Source organism: Neodiprion pinetum, chromosome 3 (genome assembly GCF_021155775.2).
Source record: "Neodiprion pinetum isolate iyNeoPine1 chromosome 3, iyNeoPine1.2, whole genome shotgun sequence".
Classification (NCBI taxonomy): Eukaryota; Metazoa; Arthropoda; class Insecta; order Hymenoptera; family Diprionidae; genus Neodiprion; species Neodiprion pinetum.
Window position 1 is genome coordinate 40645484 of NC_060234.1, and position 22160 is coordinate 40667643.

The window sequence follows — 22160 nt, forward strand, 5'->3', positions numbered from 1 at the left end:
TCCAAATCCACCGGGTATCGAATGTCGGACTCGACCTCCCTACACACTGATGCAACTCTTGAGCTTCGATAAAATATTGAGTATTTTATTTCACACTGTAGCCACCGATTATCCGAAGTATTAATAAGCCGTGTGATATACGATCCTCTAGCTCGGCTGCAGCTGGGATTGGAAATTAATCGGACTTCCGGTTTCTCATGGCCAGTCAATACTTACAGTGATATTTCATTTCCAGCTGGTTTTCCGAATTCAAATTCAAGGTGTCATAGGCAATCGATGAATTCAAGTACGATCACTGAGTCTGGTCAGGTTCCGACTTCGACTGAACCCGTCAAACGAATAAAAAAGAAATATTCAAAGATGGCGATGGTCAAAATCTGCAACATATTGGATCTTGACGACCTAATGTCAAGAAAAAATATGCATACAATCGTCAAGAAGAACGGGATATGTTTTACATAGAAGATCGTTTTCAGATACGCGAGCGTCTTAAGGATCATCAGAGAAAGTGACGGAGAGTTCGAGAGGAAGCGCAGGTGTGTCGTGTCAGCGCAGCAGGGATTCGTGTAGACGAGTTGAAGCGACTATTCAAAGCCTAAGTAAAAGCAAGGATGCAGAGAGCAACGCTAATTGCAGATGCTCCTTCGCTCGAAGATTCACCCAAGCTTCAAAGATTGACTTTGTAGCTATTGACTTTGTTTGAGTTCCCGCGGAAAGTGTTGCGCAAATTTTGTGTGGAACATTCGTTTCGAATCCAACTGGCAACCTGCTTCGTAAGCGTGGTCGGTCAAGGATCAGCTCGTCTATCCGTCTCTCTATCATCGTTGGATAAAATCGATGCCCAGAGGCCGCGAGAGGAGCGCGTATGACCGTTCGGTCCTCGGTGATGTTGATGGATAAGGAGCCGGGGGCGTGCTGAAGCGTGATTTGTCATCGTGGGTACAATACATTCCGCTAGATGCTTGGCATCATCCGAACAAAGATACGCCCCACCGTTACGGTTATGGGAACCGATATCTGCCGGACACTGCTCGCCGCGCCGAGCCGCGGGACGAGAGTGGATTCTCGCCTTTCCTCCTCTCACGCGCCTCTCTCGCTTTCCTCCGCAGTGGCGACACACGGCAGTCCGGGTCGTTGGTTCTATTGTGAACGATACCGAAACCGCGAATTTTTTGCTCGTTGATAAAATATATTAGATATATGCGAATATATAGCCCCCGAGGTTCTGGTAAATGCGCGTGGAAACGATTTGCGGGTTTTGTCGCCTGAGAATCGTACCCATCGACGCGGTGTATGTGTGCACGAGGATTTACCGAAACTAGGTCGAGATATAAAAATGATAAAAACTTGAGCTGGGCTGAAAGCTATGCTCATGCAGATTTGATGGTATTCCAATGTCGTCTCTTTTATTCGAAACGATACCGCAGGAGTTATGGATACTTCTTCGGTAACCTGTAGTTTTTTTTTTTTCACCTTTACTCAGAAGATAATTATCGGAACTAAAAAAATTCTCAAATCTAATGGGCAGCTCTCCACCTTCGACCAACTTATGAATTCTCCTTCTTATTGTTAGACAAGCATCAGCGACACTGAAAATCGGCTATCATACATTTAGCTTTCCCCCCTTAAAATATTCTGCTTATTTGCTCGGTAAATTTGAAGTCCTGTGTTACTTGATTCACGTGCTGAGATGGAGAAGGAGTAGTCAAACGATTTCAAGTACTTATGATCAGGTAGTAGATAACTTGCACAATATAGAAGGTATACGATACCGAGGCCGTATATCGATATATGTTACTGATTTCGAAAGCAACGAGGCTTGATAGATCCACTTTAATAACTCCGGTGTCTTGTCGGTGCTAGAAGCGACGACCTGCTCGTGATCCGTTTTCGATATTAATGATCTCAGTAGTAACGCCTTAGGTGGCGTTCCAATTAGATGTACCCGTTTACTTTTACTGCAGTTATCCACACCTTTGAACCCCACGCTCGTAATTTACCCCTTTCTGTTACTTTGTCGTCATTTTGAACGCAAGCCACGATAAGAACCGGACATTAGATGATCAAATAAGAAGCTTGGGAAATATTTGAAGCACACTGTGATTCACTGTGAAAAGGATGCACGTTTCGAAAGCTCTACTCGGGTTGGATGTCTTCTTTTGACGCAAGGACGCTGATTCTGTCTGAAAGAACAAATCCACTTCTGAAATCTGAAGTATCTCCATCAACGATTTTCCGTCGAACAGTCTTGTGAGTATACATTGAATGAGATATTTTTCTCTGATCCCATTGACCAAACGTGCGCGTGTCTTTCTGACCTCGACAGAGTTTTATTTTTTTTCATCCCAAAACGCTTTCAAGGTTCGGTGAGGCAGCTGTGAGCTGCGATTAACGAAAAGCTTGCTTTTCCGAGCGTGAACTTTCCGGTGAGCCCGAAGAGTGGCTGGGAGGAAAAATAAGAGGACACAAGAGGACAGAGGATCCAAGATGAAGGCGAAGGCGTAGGCGGTTGGAAGAAACGCCTTTCTGACCCACTGACCGAATGTAGCCGCGCAGCCTCCCCAAGGATCTTTTAGGAGGCGATCTTCCGTGATTAAACACGACCTCAGATCCTCCGAGCGTAAATTCTACGACGAACCAGATCCAAACGGCAGTCCCTCCGAAGATTAACCCTCGTAAATAACGGAGCGCCGAAATGACGAGGACTTCGATCCGCGACATCCGACCTAAGGCTCGTTCCAGGTTATCGAATCAAGTCGGCTCCCTTGTCGAGGAAAGGTCACCGTTCCACGGTGTCTTGGGACGTATATCGAGTATGTCGTGAGTATATCGAGTGTGTGACATTTCGGGTCATAACTTTGCTTGATCTTTTTTCTGACTATGAACTGTTTCAGCCGTGGTACGTGTCGAAAAAGTTCAGGGACGAGGTTCGAAAATACGTGCAGAAACAAGGACGAAGGAGTGGAGAAAATCTTCAGAGAAACTATCAAAATATTACGAATGAGTTGCTGGGCGAGATCGAAGCTGAGCTAAGCTAAGCGTCTGGCAAAGCGAAGTCACGTTTCTGATTGACAATGAAAAATGATGGCCCTGCCGATAACTCGGGCGAGTCTTTCGTCTCCGCGAGCTTGTTCTCATCCCCCGTCATCGAAGGTTGTGAAACCTCGAACCTCTGTCATCCGGAATAAAGGGTACAGAGTGCACGTTGAAGGAACATGAGAACCGAGGAGGTTGTGGCTGACTCTATGGGCACATTGTGGATCACACCCATCTTATCTGATGCATTTCAAATGTCAAATTGTTGGCTAATAGATCTTTGCATTACTTTCGATCCGGAACGTGACGTCGAGGTTATCGCTGTGTGTACATTCTTGTCCATAACGTGCGCCACACCGCGATAAGCGCGACTTTCACTCCATTTCAGATTTTTTCGTATCAAGAGCAGCCTTTTGCTTCCGTTCATTTCTCAACGACAAGTCAACAGACGATATTACCGGACAATAGGGTATCGCTTAAAGAAAATTGTCTGTCAGCTAGAGTCATAAATTTCACGTAATTGATGATTATGTATCCACCATGCGGTGATTATACATGAGCAGGGGCTTAATAGCCTTCAGTAGATATTTTACGATACGATATTTAGTTAATTGCTTGTCAAGCCACTACACCAAGAGCTATCAGGCCGAAGGTACAGCCGCTTGTTTGAATCTCATCTTGCCACTCGATCAATTAAAAGTAATTAAGATTTCCTAGCACCTACGGGCAGCTCAACTAGAACCGTAATCACTGGATGTACTTGATTTTTGCGAAGTAAAAGATGACTGCGATTGCTTCATACCAATTGTACTGCCAAAATCAAACAACGGTACTAAAATAATCGCAAAAATTGTCAGGTACTGCCCTACGAGGTCAATAAGTATCGGTGATGGTTGCACACATGCTGCTGCTTAAGGAAGTCAAACTTATGGTACTGAGATAGTTTTCATTACCTTATCGTCGCGGAGTGAATGCACTGCGTAGCCTGCAGAGAGCAATTTGTGCGTCAGTTTACTCTGGAGTCTAGAACCCAGCAGGATCATACCGCTAACATGACAGGTACGGTCGTGTTGTTACATAGAGTCATTAGATGGCCGGTAGAGCCCGAAGTAACTGTATCGATTAAAAGGCACCGGGTAACACGGAGGTACATTTACTACGCGTACAGAACCTGGTCACCGCCAAGTGCAGGCATAAGCAATTGTTGTACAGACGTTCGTAGATTTTCCCAGGTTCCAACAATCTGTTATAATTTAAAAAAGGTATAGATTCAATGTACGGACTTGGAATGGTACCTAATCATCTTCGTATCTGGAGAAAAATGAAAGCATGCAAGGTATGGACTCTGATAATTACTCATAACGACCTGATTAGATGGAAGCATTTTAGAGTAGCTAATTGGTTGGTAACTGCGCTCGACCACCGGCCATAATCATCACTCCAACTTCAAGGAGCTCGACCCTCTTTCGATCCACGTTTGGTACCAACCCTATGCACACGCCGCCGGCCGGATATCCTGATTGCCTGCTGGTTGGTCGAGATAACTGGATAATCACGTAGCGATCGCAACCTTCGTGCTTCTGTAAAAAATGGAGTGATTTTGTCTCGAGCTTGCCCCGTGCATACATTTTCCTGGATGAAAAAAAGAAATCAGGAAACCCCTTTTAATTCGACTGACAAACAGAGCCAAAGCACGCAGTCCCATCTGAACTCACGAATTTTGGGCTTGACGGACACGGTGCCAATTTGGAAGAGCTTACACTTTCAATTGGAAATCAATCACGTTCAATACTGGTCATACACGAAATGACAGTCCTATAGTATCTGTGCGTTGGAAGTGCGGGTGTAAAATGACGGCCGGATTAGTGTTGATGGTTTCGAAAAATGGAATCGAACCGGCTTCTGCCATGGGGAATAATTCTCTGTTTGATCAGTGACAGCCAATTACGACGGTGCACATTCCGGCGATGATCCCTAATTAAAGAAAGGCTCTATAGCTGTCACGTCCATAGTTGACACCAGCGAATTTCTAATGAATTTCGGTTATTTCACATCGCGTGCCCTCTCGTGACCGATGACAAAGAGTGATTATCCGGAGGAAAAGAGAGAAGGGGGCAAAGGGCCATTAATTTCGTCCATATTTAATTTGATGCGTTTCGTTTTGGCCTTTCCCTTCCATTTCTCCGACAGCCATCGCGCGCACTTCCATCTCCTTTCCACATCGCATTCTGGTTGTTTCACACAACAGGTACGCATTCGTAAAACAACAACGTTTCGCATAAACGTCAAGCACACGGCACATTGTTGCACACAGCCCCATTGCAATCGTTTCTGTGTCATTGATCATATCCCTTGACCTCGTGCTCAACTCATAAAAATACAATGGCACTAAACTTTACTCGACTACCGCGAGTTCTCTCAAATGTATCGTATTATTTTATTTTAATGAGGATCGCCATGTTCAAGGCTAAGATAGTCGATGAAGGGTAACAATTGATTTCTGTAGCTGTTGTACATTTCTTTAATTTCGATAGTGATCACATTGTTCAAAGCCATCCGTCAAGAATAATCTCAAGTGACACGAAAGAGGTTGAGAGAGAAGAGAGGTGGTTGGAATGTGAGGTGTCCTCGTTAATATGATTACTTCAGTGGCACCTATAATATCAGCCCCAGAGCTCGAGATTCCAGTATTTCAGTATTTCGTGGGTACATTTCCCCATACCTGGTCACCAGCTGACATGTGACGGTCGCATCAGTCAATGTCACCCCCGTTGTAATTAATGGAACGGACACGGTGCACGCCACTGGGCACTGATACGCTGCGCAGTAACAAGCCTTGCTTATAGGTACGTTGCGATACGTTATGCGTTACAAGTCGTACATGTTCACAAGCTGCGGTCCATCTTCTCCAGCATTTCGGTCAACACGAGTATCGCAATGTCACTGCACTTACCACCTGTCGTAACAAGGTAGCTACAATCCAGCGTCGTTAACCTGCTCATGGTAGTTTGACGATTTCGAAAAGCCTCTCTAACTAAATATTTCTGCCGATTTACTGAGCTGCATGTGTTCGGATACGGATTATGAGACATCTTTTCTCTGGTGCAATACCGCATGATCGGTCGATTATTGGGATAGAGACGTCTCGGAGCGCCGAAGTCCTTGGACGGATTATTACGCTGCAACGACGAAAGGAAGACGAGTAATATTCGGATGCACGTAGTTGGAAGAGTGTATCAGAAAATAATACTTGGTAGAAGAGGATGAGATATTGAAGTGTAGGTGGGAGGAGCTGGTGTAAAAATAATTGGTATACAATAAAAAGTTTCGAGTTTGAAATCACGTGTCTTGAAAGTTGTTTGTTGGAAACTTTTCAAGAATCTCACGGAAACTTGAACCGCTGCTGCTTCCAACAACAATAATCCACTCTTCCGGAATTTAGATACATAATCTCAATTATTAATCAGGAGAACGTTTCACTCTGCTACGGCGAGTGCTTTGAAAACTATAGTGAAGTATTAATTTATGCAAGGATAGTAATATTATCGTAGAATTATGGAGAGGAACCACAACTGCATCGAAAGTTTTCGAAAAAAATGTAGAATTTATGTAGAATGTGGATTCGAGCTGTACTTAATAATCAATGAGTTCCTTGGCACACATCGATTATTCGGCTACCCACTATCGAATTTCATCAAGAATACTCCGTTGGCAACGGACAAGTTGAGAGACCGAACCAATTTAGACCTCAAGTTGGGCGGATATCTAAGTAAGTACGTAGGCCGGTAGTAAGGGAATCAGCCCGCGTGGGCAACCATGGCAGAAGGAGGGAGGAGAAGCCAATGGGTCGTGAACGCTCTTAATAGCTCAATTTCAATTATAATGGCCAATTGAAATGTCGATTGCCGGCGCCAGGCGATCGAACGCAGCTTCATTTTCTCTAAGTGTACGGAATCCCGGGTCCTCATTCTACGCGACCTTACCTCGAACCCTCCAAATTTCCACGACGCTCCTGCATTTCGGAGCGGCTCCCACTTTAGCAGACAAAGGGACGATCCAGCTCCGCGTGGATTGACCACTGGTTCTAAATATAGTCCGGTATAGAAGGAGCTGTATGGTAGCTGGACAGAATCAATGTCATGACTGGTTGGGTTGATTAAATCTTGAGAATTGGAGAGGGTGGGATGTAAGTGTGGCTACCAAAGTGAAACACATCTTGCCAACTGTATCATGCCAAGCATTGTCCGACATTTGGTGCCAGTGCGCTATAGTTCGCCACTATTGAGGATAACTAAGGATGGTGGAGAACAAGTTTCTGCCAGTCAAACCATTGAGTGAAATGATAGAACGAACCTAAAGTTCTACCTTAGGATTTGGATGTGATTGACTCTTCGGTGTGATGTAAATTAACGCGAACTGCTTGCGAGCGGAAAGATTGAATACAACGAATCAAATTAAAATCCCATTGAAATAACAACCGTAGATTAGTTGTCATGAATCGAGTGAACGAGCAATATGTATCCATTTGTTCGTTCGTCAGTTTTCATGCACGATTGTCTATTCCCGAGGGCTTAACAAGCGAATGAGACAATAAGCGAGAGACAGACGGCTCTATTCATTTAACTCTGGACGAACCGCGGCAAATTTATGCGCTAGCTTTACGGTTAAACTAATTTATTGGATAGTAAAGTTGTTCCGCCGTCGTGTAATAAACGGGAGGTGATCAACCAACTTCGGAAAGGGCCGCTCGTACTTGAGTTGAATTTAAATTAAGGATACACAGTTTTGTGCAGGCGGTACATCGGTGCGGTTTTTTTATCGTGGAAAAGTCACCCATGTCGACAGGAAACACGCATCGAACTAACGGTTGCTCATCATATTGGGACGTAAATTACCGTCTTCCGTAGACCTTGATATCAACGTAAATGCGCATGGATACTGATGCCCGCAAAGGATGACTCGACATATAATAGCATGCGAACTGGAAATGTCGGAAGAAAAGCCGGGAAACAGTAAATGAATGTCAAATCAGTTGCTGAACTAGGTTTCAATGATTTCTACATGTGTTTGCAAGACAGTCTGCCAATTTTAAGTACCTGTAACCAGACTTGAACATTTTGAGAATTAAATAGAATTAATTGATGGCCATAAAATCATCGAATAACTGATTTGAGTAACCTGAGATTTGTATTAATGCTCGGAAAAACATTTTAAAAGAAAACTGTGTACGGCGAAATACAAAAACCAGTATCCTAGTTGGAAAAGACAATCCGAGGGTTGGTAACATTTTTCCCGGCTTGTTAGGTGGTTAAGGGAGGAAATGAGCCCTGCATCAGGGTGGCGCCAGCCCTCGAAATATCCTCGAACTAGTTAGAAAGCCTCGACGGCTCGGTTCGCGTTTCCACCACCAGGTCGAAACCCCCGTCGGTCGAGTAAGGGATGAAAACTGAGGTCGATAAGACAGATTCCTACGGATTTGCCGCCTGCGCAAGCTGTGGCAGAGTGACGAACCGCATAATTTCAGTTCTTTCAGAAAGACGGAGCTTCGACCGAGCTTTTCTTCGTTACGAAATTACAATCCGTCAATTCAATACTGTATTTATGAATGCTGGTTCGCTACTTTCGTGAAAAGAAATGTTGTTCTGTATTAAAAAATGTATGTACTTTTGAAAAAAGAGACATTCCTCCCATACATTAATTGCTATTGAATTCAAATTCGAAAAGGTCTAAGGGTGATAATTTTCCACCATAATTTGTAAACTACTAGTCACACAGTTTGTGTAAAAAATTAACAATCCTAACCAGTGATACGAAGATAAATTTCAGCAAGTTTCAGAGTAATGTCAAATTTTTCGGTATTCTGTCGTCGATTGCGTACCTTACAAAAAAATTTTGTAGTCACCGATACCGCGTCGAGGTTTGGCTCGTTAAATTTCCCCCGTCTCTTATGGCACTCGTGCCTGAAACCGAGGAATTATTCGCGAATAATACCGAGGACGAAAAAAATGATTCACTGCACCTTTTCTTTCTCCCACGTTGTACAAGCGAGCCAAATCATTTCACACCATGGTTAAATTTTCCGTTTCGATAAGCAGACGCGTGCGACAGGTAGACTTTGAGGAACTCTTGATATTGTACGCCAGGGAAAAACTCGGCTTTTTTTTTGGGGGGGGGGAGAGTTTCTTTTCTTTCCTTTTTTTATTCCATCGCAGTTTTGACGAAGGTGTGAATTGATGTTCCCCTATCCTGTTTCAATGTCGATTGAGGCACAGCCCCTTCCCCGAAACAAGCTTTTGACAATGAAACAATGAGACCAATTGTGAGAACAATCGGATACGAATGCACGTAAATTTCGTCGTGCAGTTATAATTACTCGGGACCCGTTGTCCTGTGGCTCGTATTTTGACGAGTAATATGTACAATGTACATTTCTTAGTCGTTTTTCGTGATTTTGTACCGGGACGAATGGAAAATTTTAAGCATACTACGGCTTACACTGAGTTCTCTTTTTTTCAATTGTTACGTTGAGAAATATTCTACGCAGTTGCTTCGAACAAATTGAAACTGGATAAATTGACACGAGTTTTATTGAAAACAATTCTGCTGGATAATCGTTTCGAAATTTTTCGCTCTACCAGAAAATCAGCGACAGCTTTCGTAAACAAGAATCATTGCGCACAGATCGATAATGCCGATTACGTATTCTTGTAAAAAGATGTCTGGCCTACGGTTGGAAAAACAGAACAACAGCCGTTACAAAAAACGAAAGGAATAAAAAATGCATAAATCCAGTAAATCCGTGAATAACATTTCACTAACGTGCTATTGATGACTCTGAGTACCTACGAATTCGATGACCATTTTACTCGCTGGTAGACAAACGACAAAAACGTGCCGTCCACCCTGCGCATTCCCAAACCCAACACGAGATGGAGATGTACGGAATGATAAATCTTGAAGATATACTATTTTTCCATGAATCCAGTGAACCGTGAGTCTTGCCAGTGACAGCAGCACGAGTAAACTGCTGGCGAGGTATGAGGTATGTAGGTGGGTACGAGTATGTTCGAATTTAGAATTTATTTACCTTAGGCAAAGCGCGTGGCTTCGGGCAAAGGGTCAGGTTTGTGGTTTTCCCCTGGGCGAAAGACGCGGGTCTGTTTCCGTGCCTCTGATATTCCGAGAAAGCTCGTATAATACCTCGCGTTAAATCTGTTACAACAATTTTCCAAAACCCCTGACGCAGGGCCGAATTAATGTGTGAAACTGTGGTTTTCTCTCCTTTGCCTTACTGCAAGACAGAAAAAGAAAAAGAAGAAGAAGAAGTAAAGTGAAAAAAACCTAGTCGCAGCATTCTTCACAATCTTCTTTATTAAGAAGGAACTACCTCAACAGCCAACCTCGTATTCATCTATGACATAGTTAGTTCCATAGAATACAGCTAAGGAGGTAGTTCAAGGAGCAGGGAAGAAATAAACGAAGCGCAGGGTCTAAGCTGCGTGTCAAAGGGATTCATTAAATTCTTGTGCTTCAAGTAACTCAATGAGCTTTCTCGTAAACAAATGCCCACCGAATAATACTCTAGACTCCTCATTCGCTCTTACAACATCGGATTACCGGGCATGGGATAATTATTTGTGACATGTTCCGAACCAGTTTAAAAGTATTTAAAAAAATTCCAAAATCCATTGATGCTGATCGACGAAGTAGCACTGAGATTTCTTCTAAAAGTGATCGATTCAGAACAATCATTGAATCATCGCCTTTCCGGTTTCTACTGTTCCAGCCTCGCCCGACGTCCGGTATATCAAACATGATGCGAGTGGAGAAAATATGCTTTTGTAAGCTCGCGCGTAGCAAGTTCAAAGAGATGCCTGAGATTCTGCACGGCGGTCGAAGCTGCATGGCCCGGCCTCGGCATCATACAAATAAATTTAGTCCCCGTAGTCGGAGCCGAGACATTGCACGCACGCCGATTAACTTTTATTTCAAAGAGAGAATAAGAAGAAGAAGGAGGAGGAGGAGGAGGCACTTGATCATGCTCGCATGCACCTCCCGAGGCTCGATTCGAATGCACAGGAACAAGAGGGGGCGACGGACGGGGGAAAGGAAAGGTAAAACGAGCGAAAAAGGCGCGACCGTTTTTGGTCGTAAACCGCCTGACCTATAAGTAAAGCGCTGTCAAAGCGGCGCGTGCTCCTGCTGCTGCGCTTCAAAGTCCCATTACTGCGCTTTAATACATCTGCTGGTGACGTAAGGAGAGTCGTTAACATAATTTACGGGGCCCAAGATCGAGTGCATCTTCCTCTGCAGGAGCGGATCAGCTACCTCCTCACCTATCGCCCTGAAAGCAGTGCTTTCCAAAACTCGGCTCAGGGTTGGGATTTCGAATGATCGAATGTGCCGGCTGATTATCGTGCGGAATCCGAAGGAATCGGGATTCTCGAATTCAGACATTTCCAAAATGTTTTCGATCGAATGGTCTCGACGTCTGCAGACGCGATTTTTCCCCACACCGAAAATCTAAGATCCACGATTCTCGACGAGGAGGACGAAGCGTGCGAAACATGCTGGTTCGTCCGTTTCCTCCTGCATAACTAGTTATTGTGTGCTTTACTTTAGACAACTTTTTACTCGGCAAACAGCCCGGCACACACTCTCGGCTTGTACAAGTCTCGGATGGGTGCACTTAGCAGGTATGTATACCAGACAGAGGAGACCCGGAGGTGCTGCTGTTTACCGACTAATATTGATTTTTGAATTACGAGGTAATTAACGCCTAGTCTTCTTCCCTCCAGGGACATTTTTCCAACAAACTATGGATGTACCGGGCGCGGGTCAACGGTTTCAAAATACGACGTAGTTCACAGGCTCGAATTTCACTCAACGATAAAAGTACCATGTTTCACAACTTTCCGTCATTCGAGACTTACGATTTATTGATAATCGCACAATACGCATCGATGAGAGTACAATTCTGTGTGACTATTTTTGTAGAAGTAATAAACGTTGGAAACCATTACAAGTGGATTCGTCTAGCATGATATTATCGTTTTACATGTTGAAATGCAATGATTCAGAACAATTTCCATTACTTTCGAGTATTTGCAGCGTGAGCAACGACATACTTGACGTCATGCGAAGTGAATATAAAAGCGATGAATAATTTCACAAGTATCTTGAAAAAATGTTCAATATCCATATACAGGTAAGAAGAAAAGAAAATACATATGATGCATGATAGCGGAAAAGCAATGAAAAAAAAACAGACAAAAATAACGTTCGAGGAACCAAGGCGGACGCACAAGGTACAACAATGTTTCATCGGAGTCTCTAAAAGCTGAGAGGATGTAGATACAAGAGTATACATATATAATATGCATCGTGTAGTCATTTCATTTCTCAAAATGAAAAAATATGAACAAACAAGGGCCAAGCATCCGCGCTTTTGCCTCGTGGCGGTTCGTTGGAGCGATTTTTTTGAAGGTATAAAATATCCCCAGCTATCATGCGCATTACACAACCAAGAGGTGGAAACAATGCGACGAGTTTCAGAATTCTCAAAGTGATTTTCGGACTCGTTATATTCTGGCTGTTGCCTTGATTGGAAAGCTGTAGGTACTCGAATCGGCGAAGATTAAAAGAAATTGTGAGATATCATTTGATCGTATTACGAGAGCCGCCCGATTTTTAAGCCTTGCAGGAGTGATCTAGCGATTGGTTCGGGAATATTCACCTATAACGGTGACAGGGCCGCAAGAAGGGTAAAAGATAAAAAGAATAAAGAAGCGAGAAGAAGATGAAAAAGAAATGGCAATGCGTAATAATAATGATAATAATAACAAACCGGAGGAGGAGCGAGACGAGGGGAGTATAAGTAAAAAAAAAAAATAAAAAAACGAAAAAAAGAGAAAAGAGAAAAGAGGAAACGTGGAGCTTGTTAAAATTCTGCGCTTGCGATCAAGAGTCGAGTCTCGGGAATGGGGCAACAGGCAGCAGATACCGCTATCAACGCATTTCTCGTATCCGACACACTCTTTGCTTCCGGATCTGTACGGAATTACATTAGAAAAAGTTCTCGACGTTGAACAGTAAATCGAGACGTGAATTGAGCAGAATTTGATCCTAAGCTCGGATATTCATTTTCCTTCCTTCTACGAGCGCTTCTATTTTCTCAAGTCTTTGTACCCTCTGCTCATATTTCTACGAGTCATTCTTTTCTTTTCTCTTCTTTTTTTTTTTTTGTTTTCTTTTTTTATTAATTCTTTTTCCCCAGATCCTGTTCCACGGAATCACGACAAGCGCGACGAGTTTCAGGGAATAAACTTTCGGAGGGACTCGCCGAATTGTAGGATGAAAACGGATCACGACTATTTTGGGAAAAGTTTTGAAACTCGCGAATACGCTCTGTGAATGGGACGTGCATGTAGGTCTCGGGTTATATACGTGCCTCCGGGTCTGGGAAAGACAATTCCACGACCGGCTCCTCAAGGAGCTGTATAAATCCTTCCCTGCTTCCTTCCTTCCTTCCTTCCTTCCTTTCACCGAGTACCAACCATAAACCGGAAGCTGGAAGTAACTCAGCCGGAAGCGAATCACTGAGAACTACGACGCGATCACCCGGAGGCTTTATAATGATGACTGGAGTTTAATTATACGTGGGAGGCTTTGATATTTCAAACTTTGCCCATGTATTTAATCGTATTGCGTAAACATACTTATACCGTTACTTGTTTCCAATTCATTTTTGTTCTTTTCACACAAATTTTATTGAACTCTCGTTAAAAATTCGACATTTCCCGATATTAAAATTTCAAATTTCTTTCGCCAAAAATCTTGTCAGAAATTAAGCAGAATCGTTTTGCATCCGCTGCTGTTTAATACACGCGACACTTTAAAAGCTATATAACTTTGCGTGAATTACGAGAAAGATCGTAATGAGTCACGTATGAGTGCGTAATAAACTGACGAGAGGAAAAAAAATAAAATATTTCGAAGAGATTCGTGTCGAGGTCTGTTCTTCGTCAGCGTGGAAATACCGCGCGTTATGCCGAGCTGCAGAGGCTTTCCAACCTGCACGACAGCTTTATCGATGACGGAGCTAATTAGCCAATCAAATCCGGTATCAAGTGGCGATGGAAACGACTATTTTACCTACTAAAATAACGCGCGACTTCAGACTGAACGTAAGTACAGCCCATCGAGTTGCGCGGAAACGGGGAGTGTTTATAGCCACGTGAGTGAGTGGAAGATAAAATTGATCGTTTGAGAAACTGAGATTATACATATAGGTATACTAACCGCATTTGGTGGCTGTTAAAAGGCAAACGCTTTGTTTATGAGGCGTATATTTTCCTCGATGTAATTTTATTCTCATTTTCGTATCTTGCTTCGTACAATTTTATTTATTTTGATTTTTTTTTTTCTTGGCTTTTTTTGTTTTATTTCTTCTCTCATATTATTCACGACGATATACATTCGAGAGATGAAACAAAGTGCAGTTCTTGCGTAATTTCCACTGTGCTTTCACTGCCACTCGCGGAGGTAAATGTATCGTCAGCTGTCGAAATAAGCTCGTGTGCTTTTACAAAAAACCTCAACCCGCCGGCCGGTTTCGACTGGTTATTCTTGGGTTCGATTGTCGTTTTTCGGTCACCATAGACTTAATGGCCGGTTCAACATACGTTCCGACAGAAGATCAAAACGATGTGGTGGCTGAGAGAATTTTGAAAACCAAAGAAAAAGTCGCGGCTAACAAATAGAAAAGAGATCCGACACAGTTTCAGGATTCTTTTTATTCTTCGTCGTAATTAAACGAAGTCTCGAAGATTGAACAGTTGAATTCTTGAGTGAACCTTCCAGAAACTTCTGAAACGATAAGCACCGCCGTATTTTTACCAACAGTGTACAACAGGGTGTGAAATAATGGCGTGCACCGGCTCTGAACGTTGGTACTCGAAAGGCTACTGGCCCGAATTAACGCCTCGCTTTCAGGGATAAAAACGTCTTTTAAGCCAGCGAAGGCGGGCGAACAGCGGGGGCCGGCAGAAGGATGGCGCGAACTTGAGAGATGCTTTTATCGTTCAAAGCCAGGTATGAACTTGAACCATCGTGTTCATTCAACCACTCTGTAAACTATACCGCACCTCGCTTTTGTTAAAATCATCTTTCTCGTATGTATCGCGATACGTCTCGTTACATTACCGAAACGAAAATTTACTCGGTTGCAAAAAGTAAGAACAATCGAATCCATATTGACAATCGTTCAAAGAGATCGTTGCAAAACGAAATGAACTTCAGAGTGAAAGCTTTCAGGCCATTCAGAGACTGAAATTCAAACGAAGAAGACGAAACAGTTTCGGTCAATTTAATTTATCGCCGTTTTGCAAACCGAATTCTCGTTTGTTTGTGAACGATCTCTTTTATGTAGGCATGATAAAATTAAAGTATAGAAGGTCGATAATCTACAGAAGCAGGAGAGCATGTCACAACTCAAAATTTATGAATTGAATTCGACACAAGCAATTTACGTAATTCTTAGTGCAATTTATACCCTCAGAACGAAAAGGAGGAAAAAACCAGTCATAAAAGATGCTTTTTATCACAATTATGCATAATCATTTTAACTGAAATTTGACTATATTTCAACCGAATAATTATGGAATTTGTAGTGTGTCAGAACACATGCAATCGCTTGATACTGCAGATCAGTTTGTACTTCGGTTATTCAGATTATTTCTTCATACCCTTTTTGCAGAAATGCAGTGCTTGTAATACGATAGTTCTCAAGCCTGTTCTATGCTGTAAAAATTATTTTTTCCGAGCAGTTTATGGTATCTCCCTATCTGTCTCCTTCGAGACTCCCCTTTAATCAAGTGTATATCTAGCAATATTTCCAAAGTAGATTAGATCCGTAGATCAATAGAAAGTCATGAGACCAGAATGAAATAGGATTTAGATTTCACGGATCGCAGGAAAATAAATAATAAATATCAAATCACATTCAATATAAAAGGAAATTAAAGATTTCATTATTTTATCGTTTAGTTTATAATAGCCCTTAATTCTGTGATATTACATATTCTATAATTTTATACCTGTGTCACTTTGATTAAATAAACGGAGATTGTACATATATAAATCCCAAGGGTCGTTACCTTTAACCCAGTTGTATCATTGAAAGTATTTCTTGCATTCCGCGTTGACGAATAAGAAATTCGAATTATTCCAAAGAAAGTAATTCCAAGCCCTCTAAGAGCCTTCTCTGCTCTCCGATTAAAATATCTATCTCTTTTCGCAGTTGGCGTCCAACCATAAAAGAAAAACAGAAGCTAGTCGAAGTGTCTCACTTTTCAAATATGACAAATTATCAGTAAATGAGAATCGATTTGACGAATGGGGTTGGCGTTTATCGCTCAGCGATTCCGGTTAGGTGTAAAATGTAAGGATGCTGATAACAAGAGAAAGGTGGTATTGAAAAACTCGTGTAGTACACGCGTAGAACGTCACTCACCTCTGCTGCTGATTGTTGTTGACAGCAGGCATCGGAGTCGGGACCCGAGGGGGTGGCACCGGTATGGCTTTTCGCCTCCCGCCCCCGGCGAGGGGTGGTTGCACCGTTGGAGTTACCCGACCCGTCGGCGCGATGCGTCCTGCCGTTCGCATGCGTTCCGTGCGCACTTCCATCTTCACCTGAAACACGAGAAATCGAATCCTGGAGGTCAGTCCATCGATCCACCGGCACAGAAAGTTAAAACCCGATAATTATGGGGTAGAAATGTCAACTGGAAGAAAAACTTCATTTTTCAGGATCAAATCAGTGGGCGAGTGAATATTCTCATCAAGATTCGTACCAATCGTTTATTTTTTTACACACACCGTAAGTAGGTATAATTGAGTAAGCTGTACTTCACGTTTTAAATCGACGTTTTTTTTTTTTTTTTTTATCAGATATTCAAAGTCATTACGATATATTTTTTATTACTGATAGAAAGTTATATCGAACTTTCAAGTGCTGGGGGAAAAAAGTTTATACAAGTTTTAAGGATAGTTCTGTGCAGCCGCGAATCGTTTTATTTCATCTTGTGACTTTCAAGTACGGAGTAGATAAACATTATACCGTGAAGAAAAACTTGAGACTGAAAAGTTCGAGTCTTGAAAATTTACGAGTAAGAATTGCAAAGGACCAGCAGTAAATCTCTTATATTATGTTGTATTCGTATCAGATCCCCGTTAGATGTCTGCCGCTTAATTAAACCTTTCAGTTTAAAAAATTTCTGTTTCTCTTTTCTTTTTTCTGTCCCTCGTGATCAGATTCGGTCGTAATTTTCTCATCCGACCGCGTTTCGCGGACTGTGGAGCTGAATTAACTGAAGTTGATCTTTCCTCAAAAGCAATATGCGCAGCACCTTCTCAGAACTTGATAAAATGATCATCTTTGCAGCCGTTCGCTCTTTATTTTACCTTCGTACTCAAACTTCCTTTTCTCCGTTCTTCGCCTCTCTTCAGCGACTAACTAAACGTAAAATGAATCAAATACACATAAGCTACGTTCATTTTTGCCAGCTTTAAGCAACTGGAATTCTTTTCAAGTTACGAAAACTGTCTAGTCAATGGTAAAAAATTTTTGTTCAATTTTTTGTTTGTTCGGGGAAAAGCTGGTTTAAAAATTGTTGTTTTTCATTGCAGTCAATGGTAAAACGCGTCGGAACGCGATTGTGACAGACAGGAAAAGGGTGAAAAAAGTGATGAGTCTGAGGCCTTACCACATCAAACCGATTCCGAAATGCGCGTCCATATTCAGAAGACCGGGTAACCTGGCTCTATCCATTTATGACTCTGCGTGTGTGTGCGTGTGTGTGTGTGTGTGTGTGTGCCAGAAAAGCAGGGAGGGAAAAAATTACGGGTGGCATGTAGGGTGAACAAAGGAAAGCTACCGAGGACGAAAGGAAACTGCGTGCGTCTTTTCCTCAGCCACCGCGAAGAAGTCGAGGTTCACCTTTGAAGCTCCCGACGAGTCCATCGCATCGGTGGAATAAGAGATAAAGACACGAGCTTCGCGATGCTGGAGTCGAGTTTTCGTCTAGTCCGGAGAATTGAACGAGAGCTTTACATCTGAACGATAAATTCCAAAGTACTACTGCGCAAATTTTTCTCTTCTTTCTGGGAAGGTAAAATGCGTATAAACGAAATAAAGTCGAAATTTATTCCATTCGGAGATGTAACGCGGGGTATATTGGTCGGGAATCGTACCGGGTAGGGCGTACCGCGTTTACGTTGAAACTTCATGAATAAAAAATACCCCTTTTCAACCGCTTTTGATGAAAATCAAGCGCACAATTTTTCGCCTGGTTCCGTGTAAGATTTTTTTTTTTTGTTTTTTCTTCAAGTTATTTCTCCGTTGTTATTTTCAATTCTCCTTGATTCGATGAAAAATCGATACGATTGTTGTACACTCAACTTCATTGTGGAATGTCCCTGACAAAATATGCCAATTTTTTTCTTCAAGTGGGGTTGAAATATATTCAATGAATGAGGCGTAAAAATTTTCCCAAATATTATCGCGCTTCAACGTTCATCGAAAAGTTGAACAACGCTATTGTAATTTTCGAAAGTGAAAGACAGAGAGAGAGAGAGAGAGAGAGAGAGCCACTGTTTAACCGGCTAATTATTTTTCCCCCCTTTGATTTTTCGAGTCGGCTATAATACAAAACAGCAGCCCCCTGACACGGGGTATTTTTCGTTAATTAATAAACGGCTCTCATGGCCGTTGCTTTTGAATCGGTATTAAATTACCGAGTACCAACAGAATCGTGCAAATCGCGGGACAAAATTGACGTAAAAATGTTCGCAACCGTGGTAAGAAAAGACTGCACGCAGCGTAGGATTTATCGAAAAGTAAATCAGGCTTTACTCGAATGGAGGGCACTAAAACGGCTCTTCACTTTCGCTCTTTCTTGTCCGCGTCCCCGTGCAGCCTTCGCGCAGGTTCTTCTTCCTCCACCGATTCTGCCTCTCGTTCTTTCACAGTTTATTGAAGAGATCCACGCGCCCGGTTCCAGGCTTTGGGCATTGGGCGTAAACCAGACGCCTCGGGATGTAAATTTCAGCCGTAATCGTCACCCATAAAGCCGTGCGACCGAGGCCTGAGGTGCCAGAAGTCACCCGACTTCTCGACCTCCGAGTCATCCGAATAGTCAGTTGACTGGATGTCGGCCAGAAAATTCATGATCCAAACAAAAACTTTGCGTCTGGGCGGCCCGGTTGATTCACCTCCTTCTTCTTTTTCTTCTTCATCTTCATCTTCTTCACCTCCATCTTCGTCATCTTCTTCATCTCCGTCTTCTTCTTCATTTCCTTCTTCTTCGTCTTTTTCTTCACCATCTTCATGCTTATCTTCATCTCCGTCTCCACCTTCTTCTTGATCTTTTTCATATTCATCTTCATCTTCATCTTCACCTTCTTCCTCCCCCTCTTCTTCTTCTTCGTCTTCTTCATTTTCTTCCTCACGCGTTGCGACGCTGCGGCAGGAGCCTGTGCATAACGCGACCAGTTTACGTTATGTTTCCGTCAATTCCTGAGGGGGAAACGCCGCGTTTCGGAAGACTGGCTCCCGAAGGATGCGGGTAAAAATAGCGCTGGACGAACCCATGCGGACCCGAGCGTTCCTGAGCGGTGCAAAAGGCTCTGAAGCTCTGAAGCACTCCGGCATCCGGTAGGTACTCGACGCCACTTCTTACGCAAGGATTGACCCCAGCCGCGATTCGTAGTCAAAAATTCCTTTTTTTTTCGAGTACTACAGGTTGGTACGAATTTTCTTCCTGCGAGCTTGACGGTCTTCAAGAGGAGGAGTTTCATCTGATCTTCATACGGCAAGCTATAAGGGGATGCGATTCAACCGGCGAAATTTCTTTTCCGGAAACCATGTTTTTTTTTTCCCACCGCCTCTTAACTTTAGCATAAATTTTTCTTCAACAAAGATTCATACAGCGTTATAATTTCGAAAGTATGGTTTAAAATTTCGCCCAGATTCTTTTATCGCATTACCATTACTTTCGAAGCACTTGCCAAACCACCAATCATCAACCTTGTAAAAACGCAATCTGAACGATGTCGAGGAGGTTCCAAAAAGCACACATGGGAAAGTGAATACAATACACGGCTTATCGCCAGACGATGGCAGGTGGACAACTGGTGAATTACGTAGAAATCCCTCGCACGACACATGCAGGCTCCAGACTTAGGTACTCGGGAATGACAGTCATGGGAGAGTAGAGTCACGTGGGACACGTGACGGTGGAGGTATGCAAACGACATGAGAATATCAGTGCATGGAGGCGCGTACGGAACACGTGATTCCGTAGGCTACATACGTGAGTCTGACAATGTCTTCGATCGCTTGCCACGCAGCAACAGAGGATTAAAAGCCATGCCTCGGACCCTGTGTAACTAGCCGTGTCAAAATTCCTCCAAGACTGACATCGAGGGTTTCAAAACCAGCCCCATAATTCTCAAGTCCTCGGTACAATTAGGTTCGACACATACTTTCTCTTTCCACGTTGAAACCTAACGTTGTTTCTTCAGGAGGAGAAGAGACTAATTGTCGAGGATCTCCTGGGATTGTTCATCCATACGTGTTCAATTGCTTGGGTAACGTTGGAAAATTTTTCTTGGACAAAATGAGCTGGGAATGTGAATTTTCTACTTGGTTGGCTGGTCAGCGGCGATTTAATACCGAGGATCGAAAAGCACACGAGGCACGATTTTAAAACCCATAAAAAGGGCAGTATTAAATTACAGGATCAGGTACTCGACGGGACCCTGAAAAATGGAAGACGCGAGGCGTGGATTAACGGGGGGGGGGGGGGGGGGGGGGCAATTATTTGGAGTGTGTTTTGTGTTTACTCTACGACGCGTGCGGTGCCATTCACTGATTATAAATCGTACCTGCGGTCTGTCTCTTGCGGTTGTGATGAATGCGAGATCATTCGCCGTAGTGAATTTCCGGGATGTAATTAGCTCGATATATACACAGGTTGGTAATTAGCACAGAGATTGGCAATAGTCGGGCAACTAGATAATATGCCGGAGAACTGCTGCTGCTGCTGCCGCAGCTGAATTTCGCCACTCCTTCGTCCCTCCGCTGTATGTAACTCTCGACGATTCGATGCAGCAGCACAAATATACACGAGTAGCTACACAAACCTAGATGCAGTACCGCAAGTCAAATAGACGAAATTCTGCTTGTTGTTGGTATAAAACTGTAGCGTTTCAGGAAACCTTACTGCACTATGAGTCAACTTCTATCCTGCACCAAACTTTTTCTTTCAAAAATAGTACCTTCGCAGTGTCCATGGGAGATTCCATCGCGACGGTGACTTCGTGCATCGCACAAATCTATGCCGGTTTCATCAAATCCTCCTTTGAAACCTACGTGACGGTGAACTTTGCGTACGTGAAATGATACTTTGAAGCTAAATATTTCGAGTTTCTACCGCTGCGTGAGACAGTTCAACCCTTCGTCTACCCAGATTGTTCTTCTTTCGATATCCTTTCACCTTTGGGATTAATTGAAGAAAGTAACGACATCGGATTGGATGGTTAAAAATTTGCGAACATACGACGATAAAACGCACATCAATGAAGAGCTGGTAAAGTACGTTTCGCGTATCCCTCGCGCGTTATACTTTGTACGAGTACGTGAATGACGTGACGTTTGTTAACGGATGAAAGAAAAGCGGTGCAGAAAAAAGCGTCAACGTTGTACAGCTATAAGGGTGAGTCGGTTGACGACCCCGAGGATCGTGCGCTCACATATTGTATTCCGCGATATTGTTTACCGGCTTTTGTTGTTCCGGAGGAGTTTTATTGTTCCTGGGTTACGCCGGTGCAACGACGGCAGAGTTTCGCGTCGTGGTAACGTGATTATATTTTTGTACAGATATACCGTACGATTTGCTAAACAGATTTCTCCCGTCCATTGTTGGCGGAAGTCGTGCACCACCCTCGAAGAGAAGTTGGACTGACTGGCGCCAAGATACATACATGTGCACAGGTATTGTAAGCGAATGGAGCAGAGATCGACGGAAGCGCTGTTTTCTCCTTCCTCTTCCGTAATTTATGTT

At 43.1% G+C, this 22160-nt stretch overlaps 2 protein-coding genes across 3 annotated transcripts in view; one reads left to right on the top strand and one right to left on the bottom strand.

Annotated features, from left to right (window-relative positions):
* Positions 1-22160, bottom strand: part of LOC124215676 (uncharacterized) — a 310475-nt gene that overhangs the window by 240620 nt on the left and 47695 nt on the right. For both annotated transcript variants that reach the window (XR_011176625.1, XM_046619357.2), the window contains exon 3: positions 16550-16728. Coding sequence is in view for 1 of the 2 variants with exons in the window: in XM_046619357.2 (XP_046475313.1) it covers positions 16550-16722 (173 nt within the window). In the remaining variant the exon portion in view is untranslated. The remainder of the gene's footprint in view (positions 1-16549; positions 16729-22160) is intronic.
* Positions 1-22160, top strand: part of LOC124214519 (uncharacterized) — a 278457-nt gene that overhangs the window by 118177 nt on the left and 138120 nt on the right. The gene's annotated exons all lie outside the window — the stretch shown is intronic.